General features: G+C 42.5%; 1 protein-coding gene across 3 annotated transcripts in view; it reads left to right on the top strand.

Annotated features, from left to right (window-relative positions):
- Nucleotides 1-5,285: 5,285 nt before the first annotated feature.
- The window catches only part of msrab (methionine sulfoxide reductase Ab), a 32,638-nt gene continuing 24,386 nt past the window's right edge, over nt 5,286-13,537 (top strand). For 2 of the 3 annotated variants that reach the window (XM_010784538.1, XM_010784539.1), the window contains exon 1: nt 5,286-5,469. In XM_010784538.1, coding sequence (XP_010782840.1) covers nt 5,295-5,469 — 175 coding nt within the window. In that variant the 5' untranslated portion in view covers nt 5,286-5,294. Of the gene's footprint in view, nt 5,470-10,788; nt 11,006-13,537 lie in introns of those variants that run through there. The other variant, XM_010784540.1, reaches the window with a different exon arrangement.

Raw genomic sequence — 13,537 nt, 5'->3', positions numbered from 1 at the left:
ACACACACACACACACACACACACACACACACACACACACATACCCTAATCTCAGGACTGGTGCTTTAGGTGAGGCTGAGGGACTAGTGGAAGCTATCCCATGCCAGGTGGCCATGAGGAGGTTAAAACTGGGAGAGGGTGGGGGGCACTGGGGGGGATGAGGATGGGACAGGGTGTTGCTAGGGAAGGCAGAGAGAGAGACAGAGGTAGAAAGAGTTGCGAGGAGAATTAAGTCTTTCGATATCTCAGCTTCCAGCATGTCTTATTCGTATAGAAATAAAACCGAAAATCCAAAATGACCGACCAAAAACAGAGACAGGGAAGATGTCTGGGTGGGGGGGTGCACAGCTAGCAGAACAGCAGGCACTGTGACGGTGACTGCAGGGTGATTGGGTGGTTGCTGCATGGTGACAGTGGCACATGCCCTGGTGCATGGGATTAGAGGGACAGTCAGTAATCTGCTGTTTAGGCTGTATGTAGGGCAAGAGTGGCTTAGCCCATCCACTCTTAGCAGGGGTGGAGCGCCGGTGCGAGAGGAAGTGGACTGGCGTTATATAGCTGCACTCTGCTCGCTCAAATCACCTTCTGTTTTCTCTGTGTAGCTATCTTCTCCCGCTATATAGCCTCCTACAACAGAAAAAGTTCTACGTGCCACTTTGGAATGAGTGAAAACGCAACTAATGTGCGAATGAGAAGTGGTGATGATTGATAGTTTGGAAAAACAACTAGAGAAAAATCAGAGAAACGTTATTTAAATACTTAAATGTTGGGTTGGGGGATGTAAATCAGTAGTATATTTGTCCTAGTACAAAACAAACTTAGAACTTACATTGCTATATTTTATTTAGTTGCTATTCTGCTAGTTTATGATATATACCTCATTGTTATAGGCTCAGGTTTTTATATATCATGGAGTAGTTTCACAGTGTGGCTTTGCGGCTTTTAACTCAGTAAGTTATCTGCATATGTCTTCCATCTTTGACTGCTGCTACTGTTTACTCGACTTCTATATACAATTTGGTCTGAAAGTGAATGCTCTCAATCAAATGCATCTGACATTTGATTAAGTTAGACACAATTGGTAATAAAGAAACCGTGTAATTTCCCCAACAAAGTAGGAAAAGCAGTTTTTTTGTATTGAATGAACAAACATTCAACAGTCTGAAGGGTCCAGTTAATAAAGAATATTTATGTAAAGCAGAGCTTTTTATATTCTTCTATTGAGAAAGAGATATTGAACTGTAATTCTATCCCTAACAATCCCTACAATACTTTATAAAGCCCTTAGTTGTAGGAGTGTTTCAGATTTACAACATAAGCACCCCTTACACTGCAAACATTGTACAATGAACCAAAACCACTGAACAAATTCTAATTATTTGAGCCACTGAAATAACAAATCCAAAACACACAAAGTAATATGTTACGTGACTCTCAAGAGGGACAACAAATTGGCAAATCTTTCAAAAGCAGAGGCAAATCCCACCCGAGTGTAGACTCAACGACCATCAAAGGAGAGGAATACAAAATGAAGTGGATAATGAAAAGTCCTTTACTGTTGAATTTTCTCAGTTAAAAGAACACAATTTACAATCATCTGTCATGACTAAGAGTATTTGTCAATGAGAGCAATATATAGGTTGTTCCCACAACATGGTATACGCTTCTGTGATTATAAAATGAGACGGACATTGAGGTTAGAGCTTAAAGGATTATTCGTTTAGTCGATCGACAGCATTATAATCTGCAACTATTTTGATAATGGCTTGGTCTAAATGCAAAAATGCGAAAAGAAAAAAGAATCAGTTTCAGCTTCTCTTAATGTGAATATTTGTTGTTGTGGACAGACATTCCCAATCGTTTATTGTGCTTTTTGTCTCATTTCCTTCATGACTTGAATTAAGATAATTGCTATTGATTCTATACTTCTCTTCAGTAACATTGATTGAAATGAAATATAATATGTTACATAGCAAGGTGACCTATCTAACATATGATGACCTAGGCAGAATGTGTCTATAGATCCCTGGAGAAGCATACTAAAAGACACAACAACCATCTTGGAAAGGTACCACCATGCTAACAGCCTTTCTCGTCATTCCAACAAACCCCCCATTTCCTCTCTCCATTTTCCAATAAGCAAAGTAATTTATGTCAAGTGAAGTCAAGCATGGGCCAGCATATGAATCAAAATGTGTCAAGTTGGCTTTTCCAACTCAGGTCTATGAATTGATACGGCTTAGTTTTAAATATGAATCCCCAGAGAGAGCCACGTTGCTTTTAACTGACTTTAGCTTCAACAGAGCAATCAAACCCTTTGTTTTTTCACACCAACCCACAATCCCACCTGCTTCTGCGAGACGATGGAGAGCCCTTTGAATACAACGAGGCGGCATGATTTATTATTCTAATTAGGCGAAGTGAGACTTTAGCAAAGCCACAATTACACTAACTCGCCAAAACAGTTTTCTGGTTGGCTGGCTGCTGTTTTGTTCAGATGTTAATCAGAGGCAGCTATTGAGTCAGGGTGCAAACTGCTTGTGTGAGTCACACTATTGCTTGGTAATATCTCCCACAAACAAACAAACACTAGAGTCCTGTATTGAATTACAAACAAGCATTTAGGTTTATTGAATAAAATTTCATTTAGCTGTCTTTAAAACCAACATAGACATAGAGCTTTGCAACCACCTCTCCTTCACACAAAGGGCTTAACATGCCACGATGCATGGTTAAAAGCTACTGCAGTGTTTAATTCCAGGTCATTTATAATCTCTTTGATTCTCACTCACATCTGCACATCTCTTGCTCTCACTCACTGACAATCAAACAGCTGCAAGCTGGCATCCTCACTAAATCCTCCCGTACAACACACAAACCACACACACGAGCATGCAATCAACCCGCCACATGCACACACATACAAGCGCCCATTAGTGATCCTGCAGACAATGGTGCATACAGGTTCATATACCCACATCACACACACACACACACACACACACACACACACACACACACACACACACACCTTTCTACTCGACTGCTACCACATTCATGGAAAAACCTGGTTTTATTCAGTACAGATTTTCTTCTGAATTAAAAGTCTGCCATCGTAACATCCGGCAGACTCTGGAAAAATACTGAATTAATTGATCCTTTGCTAAAGGAACGTATACATACATTCACAGTCGCACGCAGGGAAGAAATTAACACACACCGTATGTACGTGTGTTTCACATCCATCCTTCGCTGCTCACCACCTTCTTGTCCCCTCCTCCCCTTTCCTCTTCCTACATCCCCACACACCCTAAAACGCCCCAATCATCCTGCATCAACAGGCATGTGAACCCAGTGTTCAGTTCATCTCTTCCTCTTCCTCTCTCTCTTTCTCCCTCACACTCTTCCTCTCCCTCTGCTTGCTCTATTTTCATCTGTGAGCTTCCACTCTCCTAGCTTTCGGGTAATTACCTGGCATTTGCATTGCAAAGTCCCCTGTGCCGCCCTCAGCTCCTCTGCAGGTGATTGAGCTTCATTTCCCCGGCAGATAAGAGCGAGAGAAAGAAGGAAGAGAGAGGAAGAGAGGGGGAAAGGAAGTATTGCAGCAGGGTATGATGTTATTCTGGCTTGCAGGATATAGGAACAATGCCCTGGATTCTTTGTTACTGTTAAATTGGCTGGTTCAGAGCATGCACACGAAGTTCTCACATGTAAATAATCGTCCTCAATACTATCACATTACTGCTCTGGCTCAATCTATAACAGAATGTAAAGCACATCCATTCTTTTGATGACTGAGACACATCCAGTATTCAGTGATGTTGTCCATATGATTGATACAAGTTGTTTAAAGACTTTTGACTGCATATTGCAACTTTCTGCATTTTTGAACTACAGCAAAAATGAAAAAGCATGTTGTGTTGGGATTTTTTACCTCAATGTGTTTGGTGTACGCTATTTTAATATACAATCAACTGGCTGGGTTGCTTAAAGGCATATATATTACACATTTAAATGTATTACTTTTCCATTGGTCTACTAAGCACTGACTGACTGATGATCTCTTGTATAGAGCAAGAAAATATAGTCTCCAAACATAAAACATCTCACGTTTAGACAGTTTCACCCCACATGACCACATGGCTGTATATCATGGCACAATATTATTTTAGGTTGCAAAAAAATAAAAATAAAAGAATCTTAGTAATGTGGAGGTTTTGTATTGTAGCCTACATCGAATGGAAGCCTTTAAATGCCTATAATGCAATGTAATGTAATGTAACATCGTCACCAGAATGTTTTAGGATGTGCTTAATGACAATTGAATTCAATCATATAATTAAATCTTTCTATTGGAGTCACAGTGAGACCAACATGGTCTGTTTTTTCTGATGTGTCTCATTTGCCATCACGGATGCACTTGCCAGCACCAGTAGCAGGTTGACAGTGAAACCTGTTATTGTAGTCACAACTCTTTTTATTGATATATGTCATTTATTTAGTCTCTCTTTGAAACTCTCAAACCAGAAAGTGTTGAATTTATTTTGTTTGATGATATGTATTTTGTTGCTGTTCAGTTTAAATGTAGTGTTTTAAAAATGATCAGCGATGTATCTTGTTTGACTGGAGTTTGGCGATCTGAGGAAGAACATATTAATTTTAGTTGTCATGTTTCCATTGGCGTTCAGAACAGTAGCTGATAAAAACCAGTGACTTCTGTAGTCATTTGTTGTGGGAATGGATGTCTATTTTAATCTTTGTGAGTGTGGGTGTTAGTGGGTTTGGTTTTTTTGCGTGGGAAAGGGGCTCTAGTTTCACTTAGACTGAACATGCTATAGCCTATGCACTTTACACGTTTGTGTAACACATGCAGGCCTGCAGGACTCAAGCCACTTTGCAAGCTATTAGTGGACTCTTGAAGCTGTTATTCTTCAGGATAAACCCCACACACGCATTCCCTGATGTAAAATAAACCACAAAGGGATACCCAGCATCCATACATCCATACTCCAAACTGACTTTACCAGAAGCACCTCCCACCAAATGAGAGCTGATAATTGACGCGAGCTCATTTGCATGCGGAACGGTGTGGATATTTATTTAAATTTAATTTCGTTCCCGCACACGGTGCACTGTGGGCTTTTGTGCCAAAGTCATATTAACCCCTTGATTAGTTAATATGCAGTGCACGACGTTGCCCACGCACGATGAATATTCATATCGGTGCGTTTTTTCTCCGCCGTCTCCCCTCCCCCTGTCTATCCCCTCCCCGCCGTAAAACGCAACTACCTGATATGGCGTTATCCCGGAAGAGACTGACATTTTCTCAGTTCTTCTCACAAACACAAACCGTTTGGTTTCTTTTGCTTTCTGTGTCGCTCGCTGCCACTGACTCAATGGCAGATAAGACTCAGCTGCCGAGCAGAGACCGCTGTCTGAAAGGAAGAGAGGAGAAAATGGTCGTAGCAGGTAAATAACACTCGGTGACAACAAGCTGTAACAACATGATGGAGGTGATCCCCAAGCTGAAGCATAATAAATAGTCCACGTGCTTAAAATATGCGTGTCATACGCTACGCAGGGGGGTGAGCTCAACAAAGTTCACGTAGTAAAGATAACAGAAAAAATAAAGGTTTTTGAATAAACTAAAAGTTTGCGGATATGCAGACATAAAGCCAATGTGTACACCCACATACTCCTGTTTGTATGACAGGACATAATGTTCAGCCGGCTTTCTCTGTACTGTACTGTATGTATGTATGTATGTATGTATGTATGTATGTATGTATGTATGTATGTATGTATGTATGTATGTATGTATGTATGTATGTATGTATGTAACAAACAAACAAACAAACAAACAAACAAACAAACAAACAAACAAACAATCAAACAAATCAGGGCTCGACATTAAGGACTGCCCGATGGCCCGGGGCCATCTAGTATTTAGCTCGGGCAATGAAGCCTCACCTGCTGGTGGCCCGATCGGGCAATCTTATTATGCCAGTATCGTGCAGCTCGCGGATCCAGTAATGAGTGACCCGACAGTAAAACTAAACATATCTATAACTAGTTACGGTAGTTTGAGAGGTAATTAAAATAGCTACGTGTGATATTCTAACCTGAAGTGTGTGTTTTGTCCGCTCACCGCTGCATGTGATCATGCAGCGCTGCGTGTCGACTCGTCAGCAGCAGCTGATCTCTCTCTCCCGTCAGATTAGACTTCACTTGCGTTTATGTCCATATCGATCAGATCCAGCTAGTTCTAGCTAATGATATGACTACCTGCTTATTAAAAGACACCTAAACAATAAGTGTCGCTATGCAACTGGGTGAACACAAAGTATAGCGCAGCATTATGCATTTGTTTACATGCCCACCGGAACCCCGAGGCATTACCAACAGATCAACGCACAATCAACCCATACAGGACATCTCTTTCTCCACATTAAGTGTTAGACATTAGAATTGACTATTCTTGTCTGTCACATAAGTTTTGTCTGTCACATAAGTGGCGCAACTGATGTGGTATTGTGCTAAAGGGAAATTATTGTGACCGAAGAGATTTAGATTTGCCGGCTAACTGGAACTCTGACGTCGCCATTTTGTATGCTTCGCGGATGCGCTCGGCTCCTCTCGACTGCTGCTCGGGTCTGCTCGGTCAGCTTCCGGATGAGGAAGCATTCATTCGACCAACTTACAGTAGATAACATTACAAACATTTTTAACAGGGGCCATAATAGTTTAAATAATGTTTGTTTTGGCAGTTACAACTGAATGTAATGTGTTCTACTTTTTTACTTCTGGGAAGGCATTTGCCTTCATCAGATGGAAAGTGTCTTGACCAACAACTTAAGTATTTCTTATAGCTATGCAGGGTATGCAAGCGAGCAAACACAAACAAGAACAAACAAACAAGTGAAATGAAGAATAAAATTGAAATTGTACAATATCATATTGTGCTGGTTCATCTTATAATTCAGTCGAGAGAATGCACCAGACAGCATCTAAGAGCTGCAAAAATCTAAATGTTCTAGGGGGAGGCCCCCCAAACCCTTCGTGGCATTTCGTCCGCACGCATTTTTCAGGGCAATCTCTATTGGGCTCAGGGCCATCTGTAAATTAGCTTAGATGGCCCACAGGGCCATCTCCCAAAATCCTTAATGTCATGCACTGNGATTTAGATTTGCCAGCTAACAGGAACTCTGACGTCGCCATTTTGTGTGCTTCGCGGATGCGCTCGGCTCCTCTCGGCTCCTCTCGACTTCTGCTCGGGTCTGCTCGGTCAGCTTCCGGATGAGGAGGCATTCGTTCGACCCAGCGCGCTGGTTGGACCAACTTACAGTAGATAACATTACAAACATTTTTAACAGGGGCCATAATAGTGTAAATAATTTTTGTTTTGGCAGTTACAACTGAATGTAATGTGTTCTACTTTTTTACTTCTGGGAAGGCATTTGCCTTCATCAGATGGAAAGTGTCTTGACCAACAACTTAAGTATTTCTTATAGCTATGCAGGGCATGCAAGCGAGCAAACACAAACAAGAACAAACAAACAAGTGAAATGAAGAATACAATTGAAATTTTACAATATAATATTGTGGTGGTTCATCTTATAATTCAGTCTAGAGAATGTACCAGACAGCATCTACAGTAAGACCTTCAAAAATCTTTTCTTTCTAGGGGAGGCCCCCCAAACCCTTCGTGCCATTTCGTCCGCGCGAATTTTTCAGGGCAATCTCTATTGTGCTCAGGGCCATCTGTAAATTAGCTTAGATGGCCCACAGGGCCATCTCCCAAAAATCCTTAATGTCATGCACTGTAATGTATGTATGTATGTATGTATGTATGTATGTATGTATGTATGTATGTATGTATGTATGTATGTATGTATGTATGTATGTATGTATGTATGCATACATGCATGTGTGTAGTGCTTAGGGCAATCTCTATTGGGCTCAGGGCCATCTGTAAATTAGCTTAGATGGCCCACAGGGCCATCTCCCAAAAATCCTTAATGTCATGCACTGTAATGTATGTATGTATGTATGTATGTATGTATGTATGTATGCATACATGCATGTGTGTAGTGTTTTATTCTATTTTGAATATCGATTCAATGTTTGCATTGAATGAAGGAGATTTTTGAAGAAACTAAAAGTATGCTGATATGCAGACATAAAGCCAACAGTAGTCTGCACCCACATACTCCTGTTACACATAACAGGACATAATGTTCATCCGGCTTTCTCTGTACTGTACTGTACTGTATGCACGCATACATGCATGTGTGTAGTGCTTTATTCTATTTTAAATATCGATTCAATGTTTGCATTGAATGAAGGAGACAATTGACATTTTCTTGTGCAACCCCTGCAGGAAAAAACAAAAAACAAATTCCTTGAACATTGATTGCAGCTAATGTAGATACCCAAGCACACCTTCATCCATACATGATTGCCAGTTGGTTATGGATAATTTCGGATATACTTGCCATTCAATGTCTGAGATCTGGACTTTGGGCAGTACATTCTATTTTGTTGTTTAATTTTTCGTGAGTTTTGCTCAACGCTCTTCTTCTAAGTTGTGGATTGCCTACCCTCGCCTTCATGCTTAGACGCTGAGTTTTGAGGGATGGCCTTGTCTAGGCAGGGACAAGGTGGTGTATGTTGCAGCTTCCACTTCTTTTAAAATATTTTTTTAAAGTTGATGTTATTCAGAATTTGGATGAGAAGTGCATATACTGTTGTGATTTCTGGCACAATACTCCCTAACAAACAGTGATTTTCTCCCTTTGAGTTATGGTGATGGACAATTAAACTAGCATGCTTTTTAGCCTGTTTGGTATTTGGATAAGGACAACTTTGAGTCAACAACTATAAATGTATTTTGCATCATATGAATGGTGGTATTTTGCTGCAAATATGTGGTGATTTAAATCAAGATAATTACACCTCTTTATGAATCAAGTTCCCAGCACTGTCAGAGACACACTGGTGCTCACAGGAAATATGATATTACTATTTCGATGTTGTCTAAAGTGAAGATTTTATTTATATTTAGTTGGTTTCAGGGCTGTGAACATTTACGCCCTCTTTTGTGTCCTATTTATACTGTTATCTATCCTTGCAATGCAGCACCAAGTAAGGTGTGCTTTTATCCCTTAATTCAGGTTTTCATAGTCATATTTTGGGACTGTAGGGCTCGTAGGAGTAAGCGAAAAAAAGACGAAACATGGTGCGATTACAGCCTACCTTTAGTCTTTACATACTCGGATTGAGGCCTTCGCAAAGTGCATCGTGGGAGCTGTGTGTGAGGGCATAGGAGGAAGTGGTGCCGCAGTGTCCAGGGGCCCATCTGGGCATTATGCGCATGAAGGCTCCGCCCCGTCGTAAGTTCCTGCTCCGTCTGTCGAAGCAGCTCGGAGACACCGCATGGCAGAAATCTGTTCCTCCCCTTTCACCGTGGGGGGCAGCTTAGGTGGGGACAGGGTTGTTCTTGTGTGTGTGTTAGAGTAAGCATGAGTAATTTGGGGATTGCAAGGACTGTCACCACATATGCCCTGTGCTGTCCCAGCCTTGTGTGTGAGTGTACACATTTGTCCTCTCTACAATGAAGATCACTTATTTAGAAAGTTTCTTCTACCCCTCCAGCCTTTTAAAAGAAGCTCCTTGTTCCATGTTTAGACGTCCCGGTGTCCTGCCGTCCCTCCCTCGCTCCACTCAGTATAATGTACTCTGTGACCTTGGCGAGAATGATCCAGTGGCAGATTGCTACATGGTAGGGGCACAGTAGCTATTATTTTGACTCAGTGCAGGATAGACTGCCAATATTTCTTCCAAACAGGATGGGGGAGGTCAGCTGACCAAAATCAATCTCTTTTACATGCTTCACTATAACTCTTCAAAGCAGGTTCATGGCGAAGATATATTTCTGGCATTATTGCTCTGTTGTTTTCCCATCTCTGCTGTCTCCAGATGCCCTTGCTTTTTTGACTTCATAGGGGAAGGAAACATATGATAGAAATGTGGAAAGAATTCAAATTAAATATATAAATGGTAAATAACTAAATTAGATATATTTGCTCATGTACTCTGGCTCACAGAACGTCCTTGCCCCACATGAAACGCATCCACGTGGGTCAGTTAGGTGCATTTTAGTCTTTATAAAGTGTATCCTGCATCTTGCCCAATGCATGTTGGGATTGACTCAAAGAGTGTAAAATGTAATTACATTTTTATGATTTTCCTTTACTAAGTATTTAAAAACTAGCCTCATTTATGCTGACCGATTGGCCATCATTGGTCATCTCCAGTTTTCCTTGTCAGACTGGTGTTTGAGTAAAAAAAAAAAGTAAAGCCCCAACAGGATGTGCCTCCATCTTGCTGGAAGGGGATAATGGAGCCAGTGCTATAGTAGGTACTCTTCTCCATAGCAACTGTTTCTGTTGCTAGGTTACAGTATGTATGGAATGCATGGATGACGGCTTCAAAGTTGTACTCTTCAGAGTCTAGACAGATTCCCGACATGATCATAGGAAGGTTTCAATGTTTGAGTGTCTCATTACCAAGTTGTGTGGATTCCTTTGAGGCCACAGTGGCATCTTTTCTTTGACTTACCTCGTACTGATATTGAAAATCGACCACTTCCCTCCAGCCTTTCCTCTTTCCTCCCCTCCCCTTCCCTTCCTTTGCCCCACTCTTTCTCGCCCCTACCCATCCTCCCATTCAGCAGAGGGTAGTTGGCACCAGTATAAAGCTTCAGCCTCCTCCGACGACTCGTGCCTGACTCTCTGCCAACCTGTGAGAAGCTAGAAAGCGGAATAGCGAGAGGGAGGGAAGCGGAAGAGAGTGAGAGGGAAAAGGAGAGAATGGATTTTTGGAAGGAAATAAACAGAGCAGCCTGGAGATCGACCTTTCCGTCACCAGTTGTGGCATCCAGGGATAGCACCTCTCCCGTGTCTCTGTATGAGGGGGCAACAGCGCTTGGACTTCAGTTTTACGGGTGAGAAACACAGGACCATGGGTATAATCTAAGGGTAACAAAGACCACATATCATCCGAAACAAGTCAAACTAGACGCTATTCTAGTTATTACAAGCTATTAAGCAACAGATAGATTGTTGTGCCCTTGACAGCGGCAGGGTCCGATGTTTTGGTTCTGGTCCAGCCGCCTACAACCGCCATGCTAAAAAAACAAAAGGTGGCCAACGTACTCCGCTTCAGTCCCGCTGTACTTTAAAGCCTGCATGTGCTTTCCCGATATCCTTGAAAAACAAAGGTGCACAAAAGAAATTACGCCCATTTCTCATCCAAGTATGAAGGAAAAATCCTTCATGAATCCTTTCCCCATACTCAGCCTGTTTTTCTTTTGTAAACTCAGTCAGTCACCCTCCCTGCTTGTTTTTGGTCGTCCTCAGTTCTTTCTTTTGCTGGCGTGGTGAGGCAGTGTAGTGAGGGTATTCAGCCAGTTCTTTCTCTGTGTTAGTTGGGGTAATTCTGGCAGAATGGGGTGTGGGCGCTGGGCTGGCAGGGGGGAATGCTGGGCTAGGCACAGTGAAAGGAGCCAGCCTGGCACCAACTGGACCTCTGCCAGCTGCTCCATGGGAGAAATACCCTCAGCAGAGGTTTGTGTGCGAATGACTGCGTGCTTGTGTGCAGAAGGGTGGGCACGTGTTTGTGAGACGAGAGTGAGGGATGATGGGAAGGTGGTGTAAGGAAGAGAGTGTGAAGCAAAGATGGAAAGCAGCTGAGAGAGACGTGGGGGTGGGGGGGTCTTGGGTCGGAGTTGTCTTCTCTGGACAGTGCTTAATCGGCGTGTTCTTGGCTGTCTTCATTTTTACCTCCCTTTTTTTTGTTTGTTTATTTGTTTGCTTGTTTGTGTTCTCTCTTGGATGAAGTGCTAGGGCTTTTGTATAAAGCGCCCAAAGGCATGGTGGTCCGTAAGCCAAAATAATCCTTCACTGCCTCTCTGCTACCCTCATCTGTTGCTTCTCACTGGCTATTTATTCCTTTTATTGTTTTGGCAGGCTGATCTCTCCTCCTCCCACTCCTCCTCCTCCTCTATCGCACACTTGTCTCTCTCTCACTCTCACATTTTCTCCCTCTGTCATTTGGCAATTTCAGTACTTTTTATCTCTGTGGCCAGAAAATGCAGGACAAGAGGGTGAGAGTGAGCAGAGGATGGAGACTAAACGCATTCACAGAAGAAGGATGAAGATTTCTTGTGTCAGCCTACCACCTTAAGTCACCCCTGTGGACTGAGACTATTAAGCCGGTACAGTCACTGACACAGATGTATTTTGATTGCAGCCGACTGTGCCAGTGACATGACCTCGTAGTGCCAAACAACCTGCTGCTAAAAGATAGAACTGTTGCACAACAGGAGGGCAGGAAAGGACTGCCTGGAGGCATCCCAGGCCTCTGTGACATTTCAGAAGTCCTTTATGCTCCTCCAATCTGTCACTGCACAGAACAACTTTGTCTCACATCAAAAAGTGTTCTTTAGGTGGCCCACCAAGATAATTGATCAGCTTGAGTGCTGTGATGCTTCTTTTGCTCCCTGTATTCTTCAAAACACTTGTTAATCTTTCAAGTACAGACCTGGCCCTGTTTCTTCGGTATGCTTCAATACTATCTGTCCTTACAGTAATCACTCAGTAGGAAGTCATCTGCAGGTAACTGGTCTTTGGCCTGTTGTCACATGCGGGAATCATCCCAGGCCTATCTAGGAAATGAACTACTATGGCTATATCAGATTAGAGATTGTTTCTATTCAGGTCAATGTCACACATCACATATCTTAGCAGCCAGGGAGCAATCACACATTGAACTAAGAGCGAGCGTCCATTATGGGTTTGGCCTAAGCTCTTAGTGTGTCCTGTGGCCTGTTTATCTGTAGACTAATATTAGTGGTTGCAGCACAAACCAGCCTTGCTTAGTGGAGATTTGCACGCTAAATCACCTCAGTCTTCTTAAACCCTAATCCTCCTCATACATCTGTGAGTTACACACACACACACACACACACACACACACACACACACACACACACACACACACACACACACACACACACACACACACACACACACACACACACACACACACACACACACACACACACACACACACACACACACACACACAGGCATGCACACTTCCTTTTTAGCACTCTAATTCCATGCAGTGCAGTTGGCAGTAGAGTGCCACCCCCCTGCCACCTCTCAGCACTCCAGTTTGTTTTACTTATCGGATATTTTTAACAAAGTGAAGGGTCTAATTTGCGCGGCCCTCCCCTGCTCCGGAGGTTATGCAGGTGCGCGTCCCTATAATGTCGTCATTGGTTCGCTTTATGGACACCCAACAGTGGCAAGACTAGCACTTAAAACACTCACATTAAAAGGCATATACTAGTAGAATAGGAAAGATATCAGGAATAACTGTGTGATCCTGTTTATTTGTGGGAATGGACGAGAGGACAGCAGGGATGGAATGGCTGTCAAAGCCGTGTAATCTCTTAAATGTCTTCCAGTAC

Source organism: Notothenia coriiceps, unplaced genomic scaffold (assembly GCF_000735185.1).
Source record: "Notothenia coriiceps isolate Sejong01 unplaced genomic scaffold, NC01 NC01_scaffold00026422, whole genome shotgun sequence".
Classification (NCBI taxonomy): Eukaryota; Metazoa; Chordata; class Actinopteri; order Perciformes; family Nototheniidae; genus Notothenia; species Notothenia coriiceps.
This window is presented reverse-complemented; position numbering and strand designations above follow the sequence as displayed.